This window comes from Lonchura striata, chromosome 1 (genome assembly GCF_046129695.1).
Source record: "Lonchura striata isolate bLonStr1 chromosome 1, bLonStr1.mat, whole genome shotgun sequence".
NCBI classification, from domain to species: Eukaryota; Metazoa; Chordata; class Aves; order Passeriformes; family Estrildidae; genus Lonchura; species Lonchura striata.
The window spans coordinates 34488247-34513550 of record NC_134603.1 but is presented as its reverse complement, the minus strand read 5'-3'; the positions used below and the strand labels follow the sequence as shown (position 1 = coordinate 34513550).

The 25304-nt window shown below is 36.0% G+C and overlaps 1 protein-coding gene across 1 annotated transcript in view; it reads left to right on the top strand.

Annotated features, from left to right (window-relative positions):
* The window catches only part of PREX2 (phosphatidylinositol-3,4,5-trisphosphate dependent Rac exchange factor 2), a 169581-nt gene that overhangs the window by 61237 nt on the left and 83040 nt on the right, over positions 1–25304 (top strand). Inside the window, exons 9-19 of the mRNA XM_021555585.2 lie at positions 5985–6134; positions 8787–8931; positions 10468–10568; positions 14396–14499; positions 15851–15900; positions 16453–16528; positions 17263–17335; positions 18490–18632; positions 18784–18876; positions 20132–20280; positions 24855–24940. Coding sequence (XP_021411260.2) covers positions 5985–6134; positions 8787–8931; positions 10468–10568; positions 14396–14499; positions 15851–15900; positions 16453–16528; positions 17263–17335; positions 18490–18632; positions 18784–18876; positions 20132–20280; positions 24855–24940 — 1170 coding nt within the window. The remainder of the gene's footprint in view (positions 1–5984; positions 6135–8786; positions 8932–10467; positions 10569–14395; positions 14500–15850; positions 15901–16452; positions 16529–17262; positions 17336–18489; positions 18633–18783; positions 18877–20131; positions 20281–24854; positions 24941–25304) is intronic.

Genomic DNA, 25304 nt, shown 5'->3' with positions numbered 1-25304 from the left:
GAATAGTTTGCTCACTTCTTGTTTTACAGAGTAGACAGTAGAATTGACTTGGATGAAAAATTGACTATTGTTCTTATTGCAACAAAACAGTTTATTGGAAGACTGTTGTCTCTTTCCTTCATCTCATATTTTACAACTTTTATTCATGTGTTATGTTTTTATTATTTCTTATTTTATAATTTTATTTTTGTCATTTGGATTTTGTTTTTTGATCAGTTTGCTTCCATTTTTAGGCATTCACATTCAATTTTATATAAAAAAAATACATTAATAAATGCTTGGAATTAATGACTGAAGTGTCTAGAGCTTAAATTTTACCAGTGCCAGAATAATTACTGTAATGCTGCAATGTGGGATGTCTGCTACTATTCCCAGGATTGTTTGGCTTTTCTGAGAGTATTATTTTTCAGTCTTCTCATTTATGTTCCAGAATACCATAGCGGAGCATTTTGTGCAGTACTGGTACCTATCCCATTTTATTTTATACTGTATTAATGTCTGAGAGTAGGACTAATAATTACTTTCTTTTCTGTACTGAGTTTTATCTTACCATTTGTACAATTTGTTAAGTATTCAGAATTCACATCTTGTTCCCCAGAGCTCTTGCAATGCTTCTTGGCTTGGTTCTGTGGACAATGTTAGCACTGAACCATTTAAGCTATTGATAAAAATGGTGAAAAATGCTGAACATACGGTGATGTCACACTTGATTCATTGTCTTTGCTTACCAGACTTTTTTTTATAAAAACTTCTTGACATCTGTTTTGGGTTATGTCCTTCACCAGGCCCCCTGATTTAGTTAGTGATTTCAAGCTATCTGTGGGTACACTGCAGTGAATTTCTTCAAGCCTCTTTGAGTTGAATATATTTTATTTAATATTCATTATCCTGCTATTCCCCTTTTCCAACCTGTATCACTGCCCAACGTTTAGCTTTATTTGTATAAAATCTCAGGTTTTGTTTATGCAAAAAAGAGAGTTGATTATTTCAGTCTTTCCTGTCATGTACTGTTTGACTTCCTTTCATTTATTTTCTTTCATCTTCCTAAATGGGCTTTTGAAATAAAAGGCAGTTTCCCTGTTTGCAACATATCACTTTCTAAGACAGCATCTCTTTGCTTCTAAGTGTTAACATTACTATGTCCAGAGAATTATACCCACCATCTTCTTCTTGATGAATATTCCAAGAATTCAGTAACTATTCATCTTTAACTGACTCCTGCCTACATATTGTTGTGCATTTAGTGTTGGCTTTAGGAAATGTTTCTTTGATCCTCTATCTGTCCTACCTTTCTTCATTTACTTGTTCTAGCTATTCAGTCCTTGGTATTTTTCACACTGTTCCTTTTCCTTCCTGCCTGTTTTTCTTCCTCAGTGAGTCCTGAATTATAATGTGGCTAAGCCCAAATAGTCTTCCTCTATGCAGACACCAGTTGTCTAATTTCCTTCGGCCCCAGGAAATTTTGCTACTGTACTCATTTCCTATAGCCTTGTACCCAGTCCTGGAGGATTCATGTTTCCTTCCCCCTGAGCCATATCAGTTCTTGTCACATTTATATACACATTATTTACAGAATCCATGCTCCTTTCCACACTTCTGCAACATCATTAATAGTTTGGTTAGTCTGATTTATAACTTACTAGAGTTGGTGGATGCTCAGTCCCTAGAAGCATTCAAAATTAGGTTGAATGGAGCTCTGAGCAACCTGATCTGAAAATGTCCCTGCTCATTGCAGGCTATTTCCAGCCCAAACTGTGTTATGATTCTTTTTACTTGCATTTTTTCCTTATCACCACATTTTCTGCTTTTCCCATGTCAGTGTATCCAATATCCTAAGATTTATTTTTCCTTGTAATTACTGCTATTTCATCCCTCCTTTCTGTGGTTTTCTTTGAGATTTGGAAATTTCTATGTTAATTCCCTGGCCTGTGACATCTTTCTGCCTTTTTCTGTTCACCCTCCCCTTTTTTATTTAATGCTACCTGCTCTTTTCCTTCCTTGTGAGACTTCTGTGTTCCCTCTCTTCACACAGATGTTTTTTCTTTCACTCAGATCATGATGTTCTTCTTTAACCTTTCTTTACTGCCCTGCTTTCTTTACTGTTCTCATTTGTTACACCCAGATGTCTTGTTTCTCATCCCCTGTAGTCATTAGTGTTTGAGCTGTTTTTGTCTCATTGCATTCCCAAGAGGAGTAACATCCTAGTGTCACTTAAATTAGCTTTGCATGTGCTTTTTTTGGTATTGCATTATTTTATTCTCTTTAATCATCTATTACCTATCAATTTCTGTGATTCCTAATTTAGAGTGGAAGCTCTGAGTGCAGAGTGCTTGTATTATCATATCTGTGCAGGACTCTTTGTCATGCACTCCATATGGATCTCTTTAAAGAAATTAAAGTCTATTGAGTCTAGATGATATTTCCACAGTTCCTTACTGCAGATTTTGGGATCCCCTGCTCACTTTATATAAGGAACTATGGAGCTTCAGGGAACAAGGCAACTGAGAGTGTTTGCTCTCAGCATTGATAGATGTAGGAATGTAATCTTCGTTTTTTGTGGGTAGAAGCATAGAAATAGCAAAACAGATTCCCAGTGTGGTTTATTATCATGCTAATGACATGCCTACAGAAATTAAGAAAGCTTTTTCTGAGAAGCAATTTTTCTTTGATGAAATTAGGCCTTGGCTCAGCAGTACAGTTGGTTTCAGCTTTCTTTTTTTATTTCAGCACCATGAAGCGCACTGCTTTTCTTGATTGCACTGATTAAAGTGGGATGCATATTAGTTATCAGGGCAAACTATTTATGGTCTTAAAATAATATGGCTTCACAAATATTTTCAAGTATTAGAAAGGTGGTTTTATGGTAATCGTATCCTTTTTTTCTGTACCCAAGTTTCTAAAATTCACTTTTGAGAGAAAAATACATTTCTAAAGTCATTCATCAGCCATTAAATGAATGGTACTTAATTTATGAATAAAATCACTTGAGACTTAGGAAATACCAGATTTATGTTTGCTTCTAGTGTAGTAGTTCTGTCCTCTAGTCTTGAACTGAGACATGATATAGAAAAAACACAACATGATAAAAGTAGCTGGAAACTCCACCAAAAAGTACACATGGAGGTGGCAGTTGATAATATGCAGCAATTATTTCCATGGGGTTTCTGAGCATTGATGCTCCTAAGAACCTCTAAGAAACATAAAAGTACTTCAGTACAGAGACTTCTGTTTTTTGGTTTTTTTTAAGGGAAGAAGAAAATTCTTTTTTATATGGCTGCAACAATTTGCTTCTTATGCATCACTCAAAGATATGAATATTGAATTTTAAACAGTATATTGCAGTTCAAATTACTTTAATGCATTACTAAGTCACATTGAATGATGATGTCATCTTTCATCACCTTTCATAGGGAAGATGTAGGTTTAATGATTTGTTGATCCTGCTTGTTCAGACTTGGCATGGAGCAAACAGCAGTCTCGTGCTCTTCTTCCTTCTGTAACCATTATGTCAGGTTTGCAAATTATTTGCTTAGCCTGGCTGCCAGCTGTGATTGATTGCATTGGTGTGAAGAGCGTGCAGATGTGCAGAGCAGCTGGGCAGGCAGGCAGGACATGCACACCTCCAGCTGACCAGATTTTGCCCAACAGCCAGGTCAAAGAAGGTAGGAGTTTATATGGGATGACAGTGTAATACTGACCTGCCCTTGACTATGGGCATTGGGTGTATTGGAGAGAACAAATCAGTCATGGGAGCCTTGGAGAATTGGTCCCTTTTGTGGGGAGCATGAAGAGCAAAGGAGAAAGCAGACTCATAAATGGATTCAGATTACCCTTCAGACAGAGGCTGAAGTGCAAGTGGGCATCCCAGCAGGTCGTTACTATGGCAAAGCTGGACCACTGCTACACATTTTCATCCACCTGCGTTCAGTGCCCTTTGTATACATTAGGCAGTCATAATACCTAGCTTGGTGATTGGGCCTTCCCCAGAATTCTGCGAGTTTGTGGTGGAATGAGGTGAGTGTGGTCAAACAGCTGAAGTGCTCCTGGCCCTGCAGTTACAAATCCTCAGATGCCAAGGAAGCTGCAAATTTAAAAAAATCATTTCCACATTGACAGATTCAAGTGTCTGGGCACACAATTTTTTTTTTATAATTAAGTTACTTAAGCTACTAAATTGACACCAAATTTTTGTCTGAAGTGGGGTAATCTGAATCCATTTGTGAGTCTGAGCCCTCATTTTTGATGTTTTTTTTGGCCACAATTTTTAGTGCTATAAACCAGTAATCATTTCCCTACACAACATGTCTTGTGATGATAGATATACAGTAACAAAGACCACAGGAAAATTGTGACCCTGTGTTTTTATATGTATTCACCTCTAACTTAAAAACTAAACAAAGGAACCTTAACTTTACTTCTGCCTCTGATCCCCGAGGGTCTGGAGTCTGTCATTTGAGAGTTTCTGTCTGAGACTTATTTCTTGTCCTTGACTTTTGGGTCTGATTTTGTAAGTGTATGAATAGTATGATGGGTAATTTTCAAGAAACAATGTTTTTAAAGAAACAAAGTATACTGTGTGTAGGCTATGCAAATAAAAATATGATAAATAGCTGAGTGGCATAAACATGATGTTGGAAAAATGACTTCATATTTTTCCCTGTCACAGACTTGCTTGCACATTTTATGTGCTTTGAGTACTAGAAAGTTTTGTTGGTTTAGAAGTTAGCCATCAGTCTCATGATTTTCTAGTAGTTCCTGACATTTCCCAGCCCAGTACACAATGCTTGGCTGCTTTCCATCTAATTAAAATGCAAAGTTATTGAAAGGATACTAGCATGTCTGCTGAGATTTATGATAAATCTTAGCAAGCATTTCAGCAAGGGTTTCAGTTTCAGAAAATCTCATCTCATCATAAAAAATAGGGCTGAAAAAGTGTTTACTAAATGAAAAGCTGCGTAGTTATTGCACTAATTCAGGGTTGGCCTTAGGATTTTTTTGCTCCTTAATGAAAGTTTGTGGTGAGAAAATATTGACCTTTGATTTTTCTTAGTGTTTTGTATTGTAGTTGATAGCTCCAGTTTTTTAGTCTGTGTTTTATGAAAAAAACATTATTTCTTATCATAAAGCATTTATCCCTCACAATTTTTCCACCAGAAAATCAATGCAATCCTTGTGAAGGATAGTTAGGGGATTAGTTTTGGAATTTCGGAATGAGATTTATGGACTAGCATGGTAAGATCAATTGCTATAGAATTAAATATAGAGTAATAAATAGTGAATAATTAGATTTCTATAGCATAGATATTTTTACATGTTGCATGTCAGGAGTTCTAGTTATCTAAGAACATCAGCAACCCTTGCCTCTCATAATGTGCTTATCAAATATGAGGCTGTTAGGAACATATTTCAGGAATTATGCATTTGGTTTATTATATTCCAGTTTGTTTAAACTAGTAAGGGTAGATATTTGCTTATTCAGGTAACCAGTAAAGATTCACCAAATATCTGTGCTTTGATTACTTGTGAAATTGAAATTGTATTTCCCCCCTGCATATTTAGTCCTTTTTTACACTTAATAGTAAATCAGACAATCACCACAGCAACTCTGAGCAATTTAAGGGGCAAAAGCACAATGCTGCTTGTTTAAGGAATTATTTATTACAGTTTAACAGTACTCCAAAGTACTGTTATCTTTTTTTTTTAATAGGACTCTGCCTGTTTTAGTGTTGACTTTATACCTTCTTTCATATGCTAAGCAAATCTGTGTTCCACTGTACAAAGAACACTTCTTACTAAAATCCAAAGTACAGTTTATTAAGTTATACCACAGTTCACAGCCACACAGATAGCTTTAAATTAATTTTAATTCTTCTGTATTTTCCGGGCTTTTATGCGTGGTGATAAGTTTTTTAATAATTGTGTCAACTATTGCTATTGCTTGTTTTAAGAATTGGTGCTCTTTAAGCAATTTTATCTATTCCTAGCTGACTACCACAGCAGTGGCCACACTGTTATTAATGGCTGGAAGATCCACAACACGGCAAAGAATAAATGGTTTGTATGCATGGCAAAAACCCCTGAAGAGAAGCAAGAATGGCTGGAAGCTATTTTGAAAGAGCGAGAGAGGAGAAAAGGTAGGTCCATAAACTTCCTTGTGTTGCTCTGCCAGAAAGCCATACTGTATTTTTGTGTTGAGATATAAAGCAAAACCAGCTGGTAGGCAAACTTGTTGTGTCAGGTTCAGCTGAAGATTTATGGATACCAGCCTGGGAAAAATGAATCAAACTTGTACTTGGAAGGGCATAATGTCTTGAATTGTATATGCTGGTAGTAAATCTGTTTGAGGAATGGGGAGATGATTTAATCTGTGATTTTACAGCTTATCCTCAACCAGTAAAAATTGTCATAAATTCATTGAGACCTGTGTATTATTGTGGTTTGTGGTATCTGAGGGTCTATCCTAAATGCCTCAAGGCATTTGTATGCACTGATTTCCTTTGTGACTGGCCATTTGAATCACTGAAATGAGCAGGCTTTTTTTGCTGGATCTTAATGCAGATGATCCAAACTGAAATGGTACACAACACATTCACAACTCCATCTTGGATGTATTGCCTCCTACCCAAGAAAATAATCACCATTTCCAATTACCTTGGGAAACGATTATCTTTCTGAGTAACTGAATTAAGGTGGAAGAATACTTGGATGAAATATAATCCTGATCTCAAATATGACCATGAATAACTTCATGTGTTCAAGGTGAACCCAGCACAAAGTAGAAGCGGGGGAAGATGAATGCACCATAATTTTCTGGAGCTAATTTCATTTGAAAGCCTAAATATCCTAATTAGTAATGCTATTTGGAGCCTTGATACTGAAAGAAAATATGATTTTATATTTAGATCTGTGATTTTTTTCCCTGATTTTTGTAGGTTTTCCATTGCCTGTTGCAGTAACTATTGGTTAGTGCCTCTGTTGTAAATGGACACTAACAATATTTTCTTTGGTCCTTTAAAGTTGAATACTGGATGTTCTAGAATCTGTTGTAGGACCAGAGTTTCAAGTAGGGTGTCTCAGCACTGGCTAATCAGCAGTGTCATCAGGAATTTATAGCAGAAAAGCTAAAAAGATGCTTTAGAGGTCTAAACTCTCAACGCTTTTAAAATATGAAAAATATTTAAAAAGTGAAAAAGCAATGTGGTGGACATGGTGTCAAATGCAAAAAAAAAAACAAACCCAAAAACAAACCAGGTTTGTCTGCTTCTGTATAAGGCCTTGTTTGGAACTGACTAAAACATTTTCAGTAAATCTTACTTCTCTGTTAAGTATCATGTCTCCCTTAGGCTCTTGATGCTTTAAGCAAGAAATACAAATACTAAGTAGTAGCATTTTATGTTGATGAATTCTTACTATTTCACACTAATCAACTGAGCAGCTGGTAATAGAAATGAGTTGGAGCTAAACTTTGGCAAGCTGGAGGTCTGAGGTAGCCATCCCAAAGCTAATGCATGTCTTAGGATTTTAGCATCCTATGATTTGTGGAAGATTTCAGGTCCTGATGCTCTCAGTGGGTTTGCCACCAAGAAGAAAACCATGAAATGGGGAGGAGACGAGACACACATAGGTTCGGATTGCAACACAGAATTGTTAAAAACTAAATGATTTGGAAGACTCAGAGATTCAAAGGACTGAGAGAAACTAAGCCTCTGCTTTTACTTGGAATCTGTGTAGCAGAAGCTAAACAAAAAGGAGCGGAACAAATGCTCTGAATTAAGTGATTTAGCAGAGTTTTGAGCTTTTGTAATAAAATGATAAACTAAGACCACTTTGTAGATTGTATTTGCTTGCTAGAGGAAATCAAGATGTATTGTAAACTTCTTGAAGAAATTTTCTGTCGATTTGGTGGCTTTCCTGTAAACCCCTGAGGCATTCAGCCTCAGTTAGAAATTTTTGAAAAAAACCTTTGAAATACAAATTAAGATTGATGATGCCATGATGACCTTACTTGAAATGTCAATACAAATAACAGCATCAACGTCCTCTAAGCTCCAGAAGTAGTATATTAGTTAAGTTTTCTTTTCCCTGGGATACTCCAAGTTTTATTTGTTTGTGTGACATCACTGCTATGTGGTTCTTGGATGGTAAGAGACAATCCTTGTTCTATTCCCACTACCACTGTTAGCTTCTCATGACAGACACATTTCTCCAGGCTGTATTTTCAGAACTAAAAAAAGTACCCGACCCTTACTCAGGTGGAATATCATGGAATTACTTGGGTTGAAGGGGGCCATAAAGATCTCCTAGTTCCAGATCCCCTGCCAAACCTGAATGATTTTGTGGAAAAGGAGTGAATTATCTCTGTGAAACTATCATATGTATACGATAACTTGTTACTACTATTAACTGGAAATTTGAAAAATACTCCTTTCAGTGAAGATCTCTTTATTATCATGTGATAAGTGGAAAACCAAGGCTCCTTATTTTACACTTATGAACACATGACTACTCCTTTGCAAATGTTCATATACTGGAGTCAGTTATTACTACAAAATAAATGGTAGTGTAGAGAGACTAACAAATTAAATTCTCTGTAAGAAAAACATCTTTTAGCTATGCTGTATGAAGATCAGATATTCATGGTTTAACTTGATCATGAGAAAATAATGAAAATCAGTTCTTTAACTTTTTTTCACATGTAAAATACCAGTATTGCTTTTCTGTTTCAGGGAACATACTGAAATATAATGGCAATATAACTTCATAAAATGTTCATGCATTTTTGGCAGGTTTAAAATTGGGCATGGAACAGGACACTTGGGTGATGATCTCTGAGCAAGGAGAAAGATTGTACAAAATGATGTGCAAACAAGGGAATCTCATCAAAGACAGGAAGAGGAAATTAACTACTTTCCCCAAATGCTTTCTTGGAAGGTATTATATGCATTTGATAGCATGAATTCTTACCACCTAAACCTACATTTTAAATCTGCTTTGGGATTCTGTAGAAACCACACTTCATTTGTAATGTCTGTTAGGCCTATTTGCCTCACAGAATTTAGCCAGAACGTAAAATGTTCTGCCTAAAATTTATGAATGTTGCAAAGTAGCTCTATTAAAGAGACAAGGCTGCCAAGGGCATGATGAAAATATGGAAATGCATCAAGTGAATTAATTTCTCTCAAGAAATAATTCCCAACTTTTAAAATTCATTTTGTTTCTGGAATGGTTAGTTTGGAGTGTAAAATTTTATTTATTCCACCTAAGTAATATTTTTTTTAACAGCTTCTGTCCTCCTCTTGCTTGAAGGTCAGGAACAGAGTTAGAAAATAAGGTTTACATGTTTAAATTATCAGAAGTATCTTTATAGTGCCTTATTATGCCTATGGCTTGAGAAGACTGAAAAAGAAATAGATGCCCTTAAAATGTGTATATGAAAAAAAAAAATTCGGGAGACAGAAGAGTTATCACTTATTTAATTTGGCCACAAGTGTGAAAACTTATGGTCATAAGTTTTCATGACTTATGGTCATAAGTTAAGTGTAAAAAGCATTTTTATAAAATAGAGTGTTTTGCACAAAAAAAAAGTTGTTGAGAAAATACCACTGGGTTCAAAAGAGGAAATAAAACTTGGTAGAGTCTTATGAGCTGTCAGAAGTGACACAGTTGAAGAGATGTGAAATCAGGATTAAGATTAATAATTCAGTTATGGTAGAATCATGTTTCCTCAGTAAAGTTGTTGGATGCAAGTGAAGAGCACACTTATGGTGAGGAGCCATTTAAATCTACCATCAAATGGCTTCTTTTCAGGGCTATCTTTGGAGTGCTTTGAAGAATGCTTCTGCTGGTCCCAGGGCCACCAGTTATAACCCATGAACGTGAAAGTTGCACTACCTCATTGCACTTTTCTTTTGATTTGTAACATGCCCATCTTATGTGCTGTAGATCCCATGTCTCTGAACTACATCAGCTTTGCTTTGGTAGAAGCCAGGCATTTTCTGCACATGAATATATACTTGGTATATATGCTCTGGATGTCAATACGTTTGACACACTTTGGAAGTTACTAGCCTACTGTTTATACTGTGTTCTGCCTTCCTGGCATTCCTGCCTTGGGCAGGTGCAGTAGCAATGCCTGGGATTCCTTTATATTGGTTTGTCTGATCAAATGCAGTTATGCTAGTTGAGGATACCCCAAAAAACATGGAAAGTCTTTATAATGTGCTAGGTTAACTTCATGCATGGAAAAGTTCTGAGCAGAAAAGACATCTCATGGGAAACCATATGTAGTTATGTCAAAATAATAGAAAAGCTGTAAAGTGTGAGTTTTTTAAAGGTGGTATGACATTTTGAGGATCATTAGGCTAAAGAATAATTTACAAGATTAGTAAGAAACACTAGTAATGGAGAGGGACATGCAGTAGATGTGGTATGAGATGTAAAATTTGTTTTCTGTATCTGTTTTTTCAGTGAATTTGTGTCCTGGCTATTGGAAATTGGAGAGATACACAAATCTGAAGAAGGTGTTCATCTTGGCCAAGCTTTACTAGAGAATGGCATTATTCACCACGGTAAATAGAGTTGGTTTTAACTGACTTTTTTTCAAGATAATAGTTGTAACTAGAATGGACTTAATTTTGTCTGACAAAAGGATGGTCTTGTTAACACAAGACAGCTTGTGGAATCTGCATTATATCCTTCCAGGGGCCTTATGGGGCCACTGTCCATGTCCATAGCAGATTTACTGGGAAAGGCTCCACTGATTCGGTCAGATTTTCTCTGTGCTGATGGGATCACAACATCAGGAAAAAGCATCTAGAGAAATGCTGCTGTTCTTTTGTAAACATATAAAAATAACATATATAAAAATATATAAACAAATATAAAACTAAATTCTGGGGAAACAGAGAATAGTACACTGCTTATAAGGATTCTAAGCTTTATTAAGGTCAGGTATTTTTGGGAAGGTGTTCAACTAAGAATTTTACATGACAGTGAGTCACAACTGGCTGTTTTGATAAATGTGCCTGCTCATCTGTTAGATGTTACAAGTGGAGCTGATGAATCTGTAACCCAACAGTTAAATATTTTGAATTTTTAGGCCTTCTCTTCACTACATTGTATAGTTACTAAAATTGATATTTTGATGCTGAAATTTGTAGTCAACTCTCTGCATTTAGCTTATTGTAGAGAGAAGTATTACTGAAAGGGTTCAATTTTTTAGCTGGCAAGAAGATTTGATTTCTGCAGGTAATTTGCTCTGGCAACATTTTTCTCTTACAAGAGCATGTCCTTATCTCTGCTGTTACTACAACATATAGTCTAACAGGACCGTATAAGTAAACTGAAGAATCTTCTGGTTTTGAAGTAATATTTTACAGAATATGATAGGTACAGTCACTCAAAACAAAGATGTCAAGTTAGTTACCATACCATCAGAGATCCAGGGTGTAAATTTAGATGGAGTCTTTGATAATATACATTTTAATACTGCTGTACTCCAGCCAGCAATTAATTTAATACTTAATTTAAGTTCTTTGCAATGATTTTAGTGTCCTTGACTGGAAAGAAAGTGGGAGAAACATAGTGCCACTGAGCTGGGTGTGTTTTAAACATATGCGGAGTAGGAGGAAGAATATTAAGGTTATTCATCAGTAGTCATGTAGTCGTCATTTCTTTAATGTCAGTCTACATGATTTTCTTCCACCATTATTCAAATGTCAGATGCTATTATGTTTACTAGACACACTGAACTGTTTTCAATAGAATGATTCTGTTGCCAGAAATTCTTCTCCTGATCTTGTAATTTATATCCTAAATACACCCATAGATTTTCTCAATGCAAAGTTAAATGAATATTGTGTAACTTCATGAGATAAAAGGGTAATTATATTAGAGCACAGAAATGTGAGCCAGACATGCTACTTTGAATAGTGAATCCAGCTGTAGTTCACTGAAAATAGCATTCCTAAAATAAAGTTGAATGAACCATCTGTTTTCACAGAGGGAGCAAGGGAGGAAGAATGTTTGGCTGTTATTTACATTGCAAATATTGTAGAGACCTTTGTTGAGAGCTTGCATATTCAGTAGGCTGGCCATTATTGTCACTGTGCTGGAGTTCATTCTAGCAATGACAGAACTGTGTTGTGATGGACATTGTTGTACTTCCTGATGTGTGAACTCTAGCAAGCAGAAAAGTTACAGTTTTTCCTTTTTTCCCCCCTTCTACTTTTAAATAAGGGGGAAAATTTGTTTGTATGCTGCTATTTTAAAGCTCCTGGTGGAATTCTCTGATATTTGAAATGACTGATACCAGTCATTGGTATGAGGTACTTTGTCCACTCACAGCTGATTAGAGATGGAAGCCTTATCTCAAGGGATTAAGGAGCTTTGTAGTTGCAAAAATAAACTAAATATCAGATAGTTTTAAAATGAACAGGTATTTATGTGGCTATGCAGTTTCTTGGACTGATGTAATGATCTGATTTAAAATTACCTTGGCAAAAAAAATTAAAAGACAGTTTAAACCTTGATCAGTTCCTTTTTTGTAGCGTATGCCATATAAATACCTATCCCAGCATAAATGTGGGTACAGTGTTGGAAATTACACACAAAACCACTTGGCCTTTCTTATTTTAGTGGTTATGCAGCTTTTTGTGAGCTTATTTGTTTGAAACCCAACATGTCCCAGCACTGTGGAGCTACTCCCTTAGTTTCTGGTTCACTGTGGTAACTTGGGACTGCAGAGACAGGGTGCTGTTTTGTGTTTCTCAGAGGGCATAGCCTGCTCTGTCTGTCAAGGACATGCAAAAAAGGAAAGGTGCTTTGTCATCCTGGTTCCCTCCCAGCACAACCCTGTAAGAGTGAGGAATAATTTGGCTTTACGCAAAATGGTCTTGATGATGTTTTTTTATTTTTGGAACTTACACATTATAAAGAACTTTTTTATTCATTAATCTATTGGAATACATTATTTTTCTTCAACGGTAGGAATATTTTTTAATTATAGAGCTCAAAGACATCTTTTTTCTTAGTTAAATGGTCACATTCATTAAAATATTATTAAAATTAAAATAGATACTTAGGCATTATATGTGAAAATTTTGTAGTCTGTATCTCAAGTATTTAGCAGCAAGGATATATGAAAGAGCTTAGGAATTATTTTGAATAACCATCAGTTCAACTAGAACCGTGTCCTGAGCTTTACTGTTAGTAGATATATCAAATGCAGGTAGAGATGTTATTTTGCTCTTGCCCATGACACTTAGCATATGAAGTTCAGTTTTTATGTCTGTGTATCAGATGATGTGTGGCAATACTAAGCAGCTTGAAGGGGCATGAAAAATTGTGTAGATGGAAGGCACCTCACTATACACAGTTTATGACGCCTAACTAAATTTCTGGAAGAGAATTATATATGATGGCTTAATCACTTGCTATAGGAAGGCATGCACAGAATTACCTAACTCTCTCAGGTGTGTTACTCTGATAAATAAAGACATTACAGCACCCTCCTTTATCAGTTGATGACATATAAATTGACTTTCAAAATTAAAGCGTACAACTGCAAGTAAAGCTGTAATTAATAAAGTAGTTATCTTAGGATGGTGATAATTCCTAATGGATCAGCTGTTTTTCAGAAAGATCTGTAGCAGTGCAGTTTCCAGGAGAACCTTTGCATCCTATGATATGATCTGTTTTGACAAACACTTGAAGTTGTGAGGTTTGTTGCTGGAAGCTTGTGAAACTCTGAAAGTCCAGATGTTAAGATCCTTTTTCCCAGGTCCTTGGGGAAATAGATTATCAACATCGTCTAATAATTGCATAACAATCTCTTGGCAATTATCTCTTGATAATTGCCACCTAAACTTAGACATTTAGGTGGCTGTATATAGAGGGAGATGTTCCTTGCTCTTTGTTCACACTGCAAGACTGGTCAAATGTGTTGTGAAGTGTTTGTATATTTACTGAATCATCTGAGATTGGCCTCATCAAGAATGAGGAGAGAAAATAATGTGAAATAATAATATGAATAGTTGCAAAATAAGTCCTACTTGATTATTTGCTTGATAAGCTCTGCAAAAGCACTGAAGACTAAAAAGATTTGAGTGCCTAATTTTTCATGCTGTCCCCTGCCTGTCTTCCATATCCTTTGCCCTGTGACTTGAAACTGTTTTCTTCTGTACTACTTAAATGTTGTAAGAAATATTGTCACCAGTGGCAATAAAGGAGCTTAGGGCAGATGATCTAATTGGGCTTCCTGGCCTTCCTGCTTGAAATCTACCTATTGCTGTGTTTAGGGCTCTTACTAGAAGAAATTATGCTGGCCTTCTTCTCTCTCCTTGGTTTCTTCAGAAAGTCATCTAACAATGCTTTTTTTTTTTTTTTTTTAATTTAGTTACAGATAAGCACCAATTCAAACCTGAACACATGCTGTACAGATTCCGATACGATGATGGAACATACTATCCCAGAAATGAGATGCAGGATGTGATCTCCAAGGTACAGAATAAAATAGTTGCTGTTATTAGGAAGAACACATCAGAAATTGAAATTCTGCTTGAAAAGTAATGTAAGATTTACTGGGATAAACAGCATCCCCTCACAGTCACCTCTCTATGTTTATGTGAATCAAATTCCGTTTTCCATTTCTAAGCTTTTGGTTAATTTTTACACATTTTAAATACAAAAGGACAATTTGCTATTATGTAGTTATAGTTGCTATTCAGTGGTTTCATATGCAGGATGCATTGCTTGTGTTTTTGGGTAACCCTGAAGCTGAGGGTCAGTCTACTGTATTTTTTCGTCCTTTCTCATAGATATGATGATACATGTAGGAAACTGCTTTAAAATTTCTCTAAAATCTGAGTGTCCTTTATAAGTGTTCTATCTAGGCAGTAAATCTATTGTCACATGGATGTTTAGACATAATAGGTTATATATTACTGACAATAATGTTACTGACCTATGTTACTGACAGCAATACAAAGATTGATCAAAGTTTCCTTTAAACTTAAATATTCAAATTCATCATGATTTGGAGTCAGTAGAAAATGTCTGCATTTGGGTATTACACTGCAGTATAATTTAATTTTTGCTGCAGTATTATTTAATTTTTGCTCCATTTGTTAATATAAAGTTCATCTAGAGGAATCTACAATACTGAACTCCCAGGCAGAGCATAATAGGATGGAATCTAATTTGACACAAGTTTTAGTCATTATACTTGCATATTGTAAACATAATTGCTTTTTGATAGTTTTCTAAGTAATACTAATGTGTTTTTCTTTTTTTTTAATACAATTTTCTGATGGTAGTTTCTTAAACTACTGCAGATGTATAATTTATTTGCTTTTAATAGAAAACATTTCTAATCTTTGAATCTTTTTGCATTTTTAAAATGGATTAGTTATAATTTTAATTTGTAAGCAAAGTATTGATGCATATAATGAAATGCAGTGGTTTTTACTTTAATTACTTAGTTGTGTGTAGAATAGCAATCAGTGTTTGGGACAGCCTTAATGCATGGAAACATTATTTTTTTTTTTATTTATTTTTATTTCTAAGTGTTTCAAACCTTCAGAATATCTTAATGCTACTTTAAAGCTAATCTGTTTTGCATGTGTCTCAGTAAGCTTAGGTTAGATTGGAAATGTTTTCATTTGCATAATTTATTCATCAATATTGTTATCAGGAAACATTGTTTTGGTACATGAAAATGCAGAGAATTTGAACAGATATTTTTACTATGTAAATGAAATTCATTGACAGCATTCAGGCTTCGTTACTATGTTCCTTCTCTTGTCTTTGATGTGAATGTGTGGTTAACTCATGACCTCTTTCTCTTTAACAGGGTGTACGACTGTACTGTCGCCTGCACAGCCTCTTTACCCCAGTAATTAGGTGAGTCCAATTAAAAATCCTGAGGGAGTCATTTGGAAGAAGTACATGATCTGAAGATATTGTGTTTGAATGTAGGAACATAACCAATCCTTTCAAGATTAGTCTTTTGAGAGTAATCAGATGAGACTGAAATGCTGTCAAGAAAAAAAGCATAACTGAACTACTAAATGGCTGCCAACTCTGTTCAATATAACTTTTAAAATGGACTTCTAGAGCCTCCTATGTCCTGATGGATATGCTTATATACTAACTGTATATATTAGTGCACTCATTTACTAATACCTCATTTGTTGCTCTGTGTCCCAGAGCAGCACACCAGCTGCTGGGTGATATTGTCCAGTGACAATATCACCCAAATAAGTTGTGATCAGCCTCCTACTTTCTGTCTACAAGAAAGACTTAATTTGCTATTTTTTTCCTCCAGAGAAAACTTCTTAACCATTATTAAGTGCTCAATTCATGCTTGCACTAACTTGCTTATAAACTACAAGTCTTTTTCTCTTTGGATCTTTTGTTTGACTTTGAAAAATTGTTTTGTGTTATTTTGAACAGGGATAAAGACTATCACTTGAGAACCTACAAATCTGTGGTTATGGCTAACAAATTCATAGATTGGTTGATTGCCCAGGCAAGTAGACACCTTTGGATTTATGCATGTTTTGCATTTAAATTCTGATTTGAAAGCTAGCGATATATCAAAAAAAACCCACACAAACACTTTGTGTAGTGTAATCCTCTTAAACCAGTAAAGTAACAGAAATCAGCTGTCATCAGCTATGATTTTCATCCCTATTGTGCTTAGCTTCCTTATCTGAAATTGAAATGTTTTGACGACACTTAGCTTTGTGATTCAGCATATAACATTGTCTGTAGCTTAAAATGAAATGAGAAACTAAATTACTAACTAGATGTGCAAAAGTCAGTACCAATTCATTGCCATCAATTCTGTTTCCTTTTAAATGAACGAGAAAAAACAACATGGAATCCTGTTCACTCTGTCAACATGCACTAGTTCCATAAAATAAAATTTAAAACTTTGATGCTTATATGTTCTATTATGTTCACTTTTTATGGAGAATGCTCAAGTATTGTCCTATTTATTTGTAATTGTAGAGCATTATGGCATATAAAGGTCCCTTTCAACCCAAACTACTATCTGATTCTATGATAAACATGTATATACTGGTTTATCTATCTATATATATATATATATATATGCTAGAAATATATAAAGGTGATAATGTGATGGTGGAAAATGTATTCTGCAGCAATTGCCATTCCTGTGAGATTATGCCATTGTGGACAGTTTCCATTTTGATAATATTTTTACATACATTTTAAAAATGTACTGTGTTTTCACAGGGAGATTGCCGGACAAGGGAGGAAGCTATGATATTTGGTGTAGCTCTTTGTGATAATGGGTTTATGCACCATGGTAAGTAAATACATTCTGTACAAGCTATGCTTACTTTCTGTTTAATGTTATCTGCACAGTTGGAAGGAAATGCAGGGGCTGATAAAGATATTACAGAACAGATGGAAAGTTCTTCTATTGTATCACTAAAGAGATTGATGCTACAGTCTTCAAGGAAAAAAATAGCTATTGTATACTCTGAAAATTATATCCAATTTTATAGCACATGCTGAGGAATTAATCCGCTAAAGGATTTAGTGGGGGCAGTTTTATTCATCACTTTGCAAGAAATGTCTTAAGAAAGTAATGCATGTTGGCACTGATCAGACAATAAAAATAACGTAGGAAAGAAATGTGAGATTTTGGGGGGAATTAATAAAGTATGAAGGAGCAGGACTTCAAAAAGGTGGTGGCAATGGGAGAAAGCAGATTGGAGAAAAATGAGAAAATCTAAGGATAGCAAAGAACAAAGAAGGGAGAGGAGGCCAGAGATACGTGCAGCACCAAAATTAAGGTGAACAAGGACTCATTTAAGACCATCAGAGGGAAGATTTCAGTGAAAGAATTGAAGTAGTAGGTCATTTACTAAAATGAAAAGAGGAAGAGATATTTTTTATCAGTTTGATTTGACAAGGGGTTGAGAACATACTCTCCGGTATTGTTCATTCTTTTGCCTTTGACTTTTGAACACACAAACTGCATCCATTGGCTGTTCTGCTTGCTTCCACATCCACAGCAAACCTGCTTCTAATTCTAAACTTAGCATGCTTCACCATCTGGAGAGTGCCAGAAGTTGGTGGTGAGCATCTTCAGCAGCTGTCCAGCAGAATTTTCAAAATCATGTTTTAAAATCCCTTTAAGGAAGAAACCTTGTGCTTAGTACTTTTACTAAAATTATTTCATGCTAATACATATTTCTCAGCTTGCTGGAATCTAGTTGAAAAAATGAGCTTAGTGATACCTATCTCTCTGTAATGAATCTGTACTTCTGTAATGAATCCAAATAACAATAGTTGTTTATGTTAAAAGATTTCCCTGGATTCACACATACAAAAATACTTTGCTAGAATTCAATATGTGTATGCATGTTCAGTATTTCATGGTTTGTGAAAGTCATGATATTCAAAAGTTAAAAAGAAAATAAAGATTAATATGTGTGGGTTTCTGTCATACAGTGTTAGAGAAAAGTGAATTTAAAGATGAACCACTGCTGTTCCGTTTTTATGCGGATGAAGAAATGGAAGGATCAAATATGAAGCACAGACTCATGAAGCATGATCTGAAAGTAGTGGAAAACGTCATAGCCAAGTCATTACTGGTGAGTGAAACATCATCACTGTGTGCTTTGATGAATAAAAAAATTGGTCAGAGTGACAATGTTTTAGGACAGTTTATTGTTATTTAATGAAGACATACTTCAGTTTTTATTAATGCCCTTTCTGAACAATATGTAAACATTTTTTTTACAGATTAAATCTAATGAAGGAACCTATGGTTTTGGTTTAGAAGATAAAAATAAGGTGCCAATTATTAAAGTAGTGGAGAAAGGATCAAATGCTGAGGTATGGAATATTATAAATTATCTTCCCTGTTTTATTTACTGATCACAAATGTATGTTTTGTACATCATGTAGGAGAATCTATAGTAGTAGAAGGTGAAAGTGAACATTTACCAAGAAGGCTGTGCCTATTAATCTCTTTCCTTTTTGTTTTGTTTTGTTGTTTTTGGTTTGTTGATTTGTTTTCTCTATAGTTTTATTTAAAATATTGTTTTGACCATTGTTTTGACACTTATTTTCTGCTCAGCTAAATTGCCATATTAAGTGATTATATAAAAGTTGTCATTTTATTTTAATGCATTTTATAATATGCCAGTGATGACATTAAACATAAATGAGATAAAAAATATTGGTAGAATATGAAATGGGTATAGAGCTTGTCTGTGAGATGCAGTTGATATATTTCATAGTAAAGGATATATCAAGCTTTAGATAAAATCTGGGATTTGAGACCCTGAATGAATAAATTACAGCCTTCCTGTTTGGCACATTGCTTTATATTCTCTTTGGGTTAATTAATATTCTACTGAGCAACATGGGAGTCTGTATATGTAAAGATAAAGTATGATGCTCTTTCATGAGAGAAAAACTTGGACTTAGATTTCAAGGCTTTCCAAATCTCATGGCAGAGTACAAATTTAAATTATAAAAAGACAGAACAAATGAATAATATAATTCAGCCACAGAGCTAAATAAGGTTTTCTAGCTATCAGGTTCTGCCATATTCTCAGATGGCACTAGGGCTTTGCCCATACCCTGAGCCACTCTTTGTACTCTTGTAGTTCTACTTTAATGGTGCTTTTCTTGTTAGACCAAAGTTTAAAAACTCTTTGTTTTGGAACTTAGCAAATATTCACTTACTAAAATATTAATTGGTCTTTCTTTATGAAAAGAAGCTTTAGCTCCTTTGGAAAATGGTGGATAAAAAATTAAGTACTGTCATAAAATAAATGCCTCAATCAAGGCTGTGTTGTGAATTACTAAAAAATGAACTGATATTGTAATACTGTCACAAGATCTTGATTAATCCTAGGTCTTGTATTTCGCTCTCTTCAGAATGAGTGTTCTCCCTTTACATGAGTTTAACCAGTTTTAGAAACATTTTGTCATGTTAACTGACCACCATGTGAAGGAGTCAAAAAGAATGTAAAGAAAATGTGAATGTCGTTTTTTTTGTTGGTCTGCATGCCAACAGAAGAAAACATAATGTTAGTGGTTATCAAAGACAAACATGTACACAACTGTTGTTATTTTCTAGATGGCAGGCTTGGAAATTGGGAAGAAAATCTTTGCCATTAACGGTGACCTGGTTTTTCTGCGACCCTTCAGTGAAGTGGATTGCTTCCTGAAAGCCTGTTTAAACAGCAGAAAGCCCCTGCGTGTTCTTGTGAGCACCAAACCTCGAGAGTAAGTTACCATTCCTCTGGGAAATTTTCCAAACAACAATTGAAGTGAATTTTCAGACTAGTGGAACTTCAGAGAGCACTACTGTAAAGGGTTTTTAGATGCTCTATCTGATCTTTCTTTGCAAAGTCAAGCAATTTGATTTGCTTTGATTTTGTTTTATCCTCTTTGTGAGTCAGCAGGAGAATCACAGGAGTACTTTAGATCTTCAGCTCTGCCACTTTATATACATGCAGGTACTGCAAGTTTAAATGAAATTTCATTGGCTATATGGACAGTTTTGGTCACTTATGTCTTGCTGTGTGTATCAGACAAATTCCTGTGTCTGGGGATTAGTTGCTGGTTTGGCATTGTCAGACTGTGGTCTCATGGACCCTTCAGCTTGTGTGTGGGTTGTGTAAACAGCTGGAGGAAATAAACAGCTCCTCATCTTTATGTAACAGAAGCATTTCGGTGGATAGTTTTGCCCATTCCTACCTAAACACAAGTTTTGTTATGTAAAAGAAATACAGAGTGAGGTTTAATAGGTAGGTTCAGTAAATATGTAAATGAGCGTAAGTATATGAGTAATAGTATATTAGTATATAAAGTTAATGCAGTTTTTTCTAGGTTATACATAAAAAAGAAGAAGACTAAGACAAACTTGTCAGGAGTAATTTTTTATTTGAAATTTGCAGAATAAAGAGGGGCTATCCTCTGTTACCACACAGAATACAGAATGCCTTGCTCAGGAATGGCTCTGGTTAGGTGGCAGATCCAAGATCTATTTTTCCTCTTAATAAGCAAAGGTATCTTGAGTAGTAAAATGGCACCCAGAACAGGAAAAAGAACTAAGAAAAATAAATAAGGCATAAAGATGCTTATCTGGACTGATTTTACAACACCTGTTCCCACCCCTCAAAAAAAGCAAGTAAAAAATTCCCAAGACCACACGATTGTAGAAAGCATAAAATGTTTATCTTGGCCTTTTTTTAATACAAATGTTGGTTAAATTTCTGACTCAACTTGTGGGTAAATTTCAAGGTTGAGAGAGATTGTCTAGTGAATGTAGAGTTTACAGAAATCAAATTTGTTTCTCACTGTTCCCTGTTTTTTGTCAGCAGCTGCTGCTAGCACAGCTGAGTTCATAGAAGACAGTTCTCTCCTGAATTCTTTGCCTAAGCTGCCAGTGATGGTATTTCATAGTTATTAGCATGTTCTCAAAGCAGTTTCATAATGCAATTGAATAGATGGTATCAATAGTTAATATATATGAGTATATTTAATGATGTTATACTTACAAAATGTTTCAAGTGAAAATTTAATAATCTCTATATATTATTATATTTTAAAAAATATATACTTCAATGAAGTTTGGATCTCACCTCTGATGATAATCATCTTCAAATGCCTAACATTATATATACTAGAAAAAAAAAAAGTACAAGATATGATGCAGTTGTTTTATTCAAAACTGCCTGTAAATCAAGTTTGCTACAGTCCAAATGTATTTTAAAATCACTTTTCAGCACTGATTGGAATTTGTTTGCTTTTGCAATAGGAAATGGAGCTTGGGGCAAAGATCTCTAAAATAATAACAGAGCTGGCTCTAGATGGAAAGGCTGCAAAGTTAAATCAGTGCACTGTTATGCATGACCTAACTAGGTCTGATAAGGGCTGATGCAGCTGTGTTGCTTTTTGTAGACACTGAGCTGATATCATGAGGGTATGCTAGCTTACTTTGGGTGAACTCAGGGCTTTATTTTAAGGAGTAGATGTGAATATTGATTCTCAGAATTGTGTTTTTGTTGGTAGGATTATTACTCTTGTTCTTAGACCAAGCAGGATCACAGCACAGTGTACTTACAAGTCATACAAGCAGCACTGGATAATTCTTACTTTACAAAACTCAGTACTTTCTGTAGGTGCTCAGAAAAACTGCAATGAAACATTATTTAAAGAAAACTCAGCAAGGAAAGGCACAGGCTGCTGGGAGTGCCTGATGCCTCTTTGCAAGGCTGGGGTCTACAAAGAGTTATTTTGCAGGAAGTGTGCTGTGTTTGAGGAGCTGTGTTGCAGGTGGAGCTTCAGGAAGAAGTCAAGTGGCTGCACAGTGTTTGAGTGAACAAGCAAAAGAGAGATCAATTATTTTCAGCAATGCTACAGTCTCAGGATCCCAGGAGTCTTGAACCTCCAGTGTGGTAAAGAAGCAGATGGACTCAGAACCCTGCAGGGTAATTAGTCAAAGGACTGTTAAATTAGCCAGGGGTCTGTTAAAGATGAAGGCTGGAGGCACATCACAGCACATACCAGCAAGAAGGTTCCTCTTTCTCTGAATTTGGCAAGTAGGACTGGTACCTTTTACAGCAGGTGTGGGGCTCTGGATGGAGAAGGCCAAACAACTGGTGAGGTATGTGAAGATCCTTCTGGGATGGTGGGGCCTCCTGAAACAACACCACCTGCACCCTGCACCAGGACCTCCTCTGTTAACGGGAAAAGAGGATAGCTGTGATAAGAGACTCCCTTCTAAGGGGAAAGAAGAGTTTGATAGGCAGACCTGACCCAACTCACAGGGAAGTCTGCTGTCTCCCAGGGGCTCTGATAAGGGGCATTACTGGAAAATTCTCCAGTCTACTAAGGCCCTCTGGTTATTATCCACTATTGGTTGTTCAAACTGGTGATAAAATAAAACAGGGAAGTCTGAGGGCAATCAAAACAGACTTCAGTGCCCTGATTGGTAGAGGGATCAGGAGCATGGTAGTTGATTTCATCGATTCTTCCAGTTAACAAGGAATAATACCAATAAGATTAGGCAGATCCATCAGGTCAATGCATGGCTCCAAGGTTGGTGTCAGCAGAAAAATTTTGGGTTTGTTAACCACAGGATGATCTACTCAACACCTTGTCTACTGACACCTGACAGAATTCTTTATTTAAGAGTGAGAATATCTTTGCAGTTGTTGGGGTCCATCAGTGCTGGTCACTTTTTAAACATCACTTCCTAAGGGCACAGGAGCAGGCAATTCCCAAATGTTGTAAGTCAGGAAGGTGAGGCAGAAGATGGGCCTTGTTGAACTGTGATCTTCTCTGGAAATAAAACTAAAATGGAAAGCGTATGCCCAATGGAAGGTCAAGTGATGTTGCAAGACTACAGAGACACTACTCACTACTGCTGAGAGAAAAATCATGTGGCCAAAAGTCAACTGGAGGTGAAGCTGGCTGGAAATATGGGGGCAATAAAGAGTTTTTCAAGAATATTAATGGGAATAGGTAATGCAAAAATAACATTGACCTGTTACAAGATGGTCACCTCACATCACAGACTGGGACAGGGACAATGCAGACGTGTTTAATTTATTCTTCACATCCATCTTTGTTATGGATGGTGGTCCAAAGGGGGTTGCAGTGCCCTGAGCTGGAGGACCTTGACTGTGAGAATGATCAACTCTCAGCCAATCTTGAAATAGTGTGAGATCTGATGCTTCAGTTGGAACTCTACAAATCTATGGGGCCTGATGAGGGTTATCCAAGAATCCTCAGAGGGCTAGCTGATGTCATTGTAAATCCTCTCTTGATGATTTTTGAGTTGTCTTGGGAATCTGAGGAGATGCCAGCTGACTGAGTGCTGACAAATGTCCCAATTTTCAAGAAGGGCAAGAAAGAGGACCTGGGAAACTACAGTCTCACTTCTGTGTCTGGTAAACTTATGGAGAAGATTATTCTGGAAGGTATTGAAAAACACCTGAGAGACAACGCAGTCATTGGTCACAGCCAGCATGGCTTCATGAGAGGAAAGTCCTTTTTATCAATCAAAATTTCCTTTTATGACAGGATACCTCGCTGCAGTCTGCAGCTTCCTTGGGAGCGGGAAAGGAGGGATAGACACTGATCTTTTCTCTGTGGTGACCAGTGACAGAACCTGAGGGAAAGGCCTGTGATTCTGTCAGAGGAGGTTTAGTTTGGATATTATAAAAAAGCTCTTCACCCAGAGGATGGTTGGGCACTGGAACAAAGTACTCACAGCATCAGTCTGACAGAGTTCAAGAAATGTTTGGACAGTGCTCTCAGGCACATGATATGACTCTTGGGGCATCTGTGCAAGGCCAGGAGTTGGACTTTGATGATCCTTGTAGGTCCCTTCCAACTCAGCACATTCTGTGTTTCTTTTAAAATGTAATATGTATCTGAGTTCTGCAGTCTTCTGCAGCTTCTCTGATCAGACCTGCTGTAATCTCTGGTCCCCAGGCTCTGGCCTTTTGGCTGGAAGAGACTGGCTGCCTTCCCATGTCTTTCAGTGTTTCTGTGCTATGGCAACTTACCTGAAGATCAGTCCATTTTGGAGGAATTTTAAAGCTATGGTGGTGTTTTGATTATAATGAGCATATTGAATTTCCCTGTGAAATAGATAGTTTGTGCTGTTTCAGCTTGCTCTTATTTCTGATGCCGGTGGTGCACTGTATTTGGAATATGAATGCTGTAAAATCTGAAAAATGATTTGAATAAAAGTGTGGAGTTTTACACTCTTGTAACCCTACATGCTGATGAATAACAAAATACTACCTTTTGCTACATTCATGTTAAATCTTTGTTTGTATCAGGACAGTGAAGATTCCTGATTCTGCAGATGGACTTGGATTCCAAATCCGGGGTTTTGGCCCATCTGTTGTCCATGCTGTTGGGAGAGGTAAGCCATAAGAGCTGTCAATGGTACTGGTAAATATATGTTTAATATCTAAATGACTTGGTTGAGATAAGTCAAAATTAGGTCCAGTAATACATTTTAGATTTTTTTTTTTCCCAAAGTAACAAACTATATTAAATAAACTCAAATATATAAGTTTTGTGTACTTATACTCTGTAAGTGTGGATACATCTTCCACTCTTTTTATTAAATGTAGTTATACCAATGTAGGAAAGTTAAATTAAAGCTGTGCATTTTTTTATAGATTAAGGGGTAGCTGAAGGATACAATACAACTTTGTTCAATCAGAGCAACAAATGAATAGCTGTTGTGAACCTGTGTGTTAATATGTTAGGTGGCTGTGTGG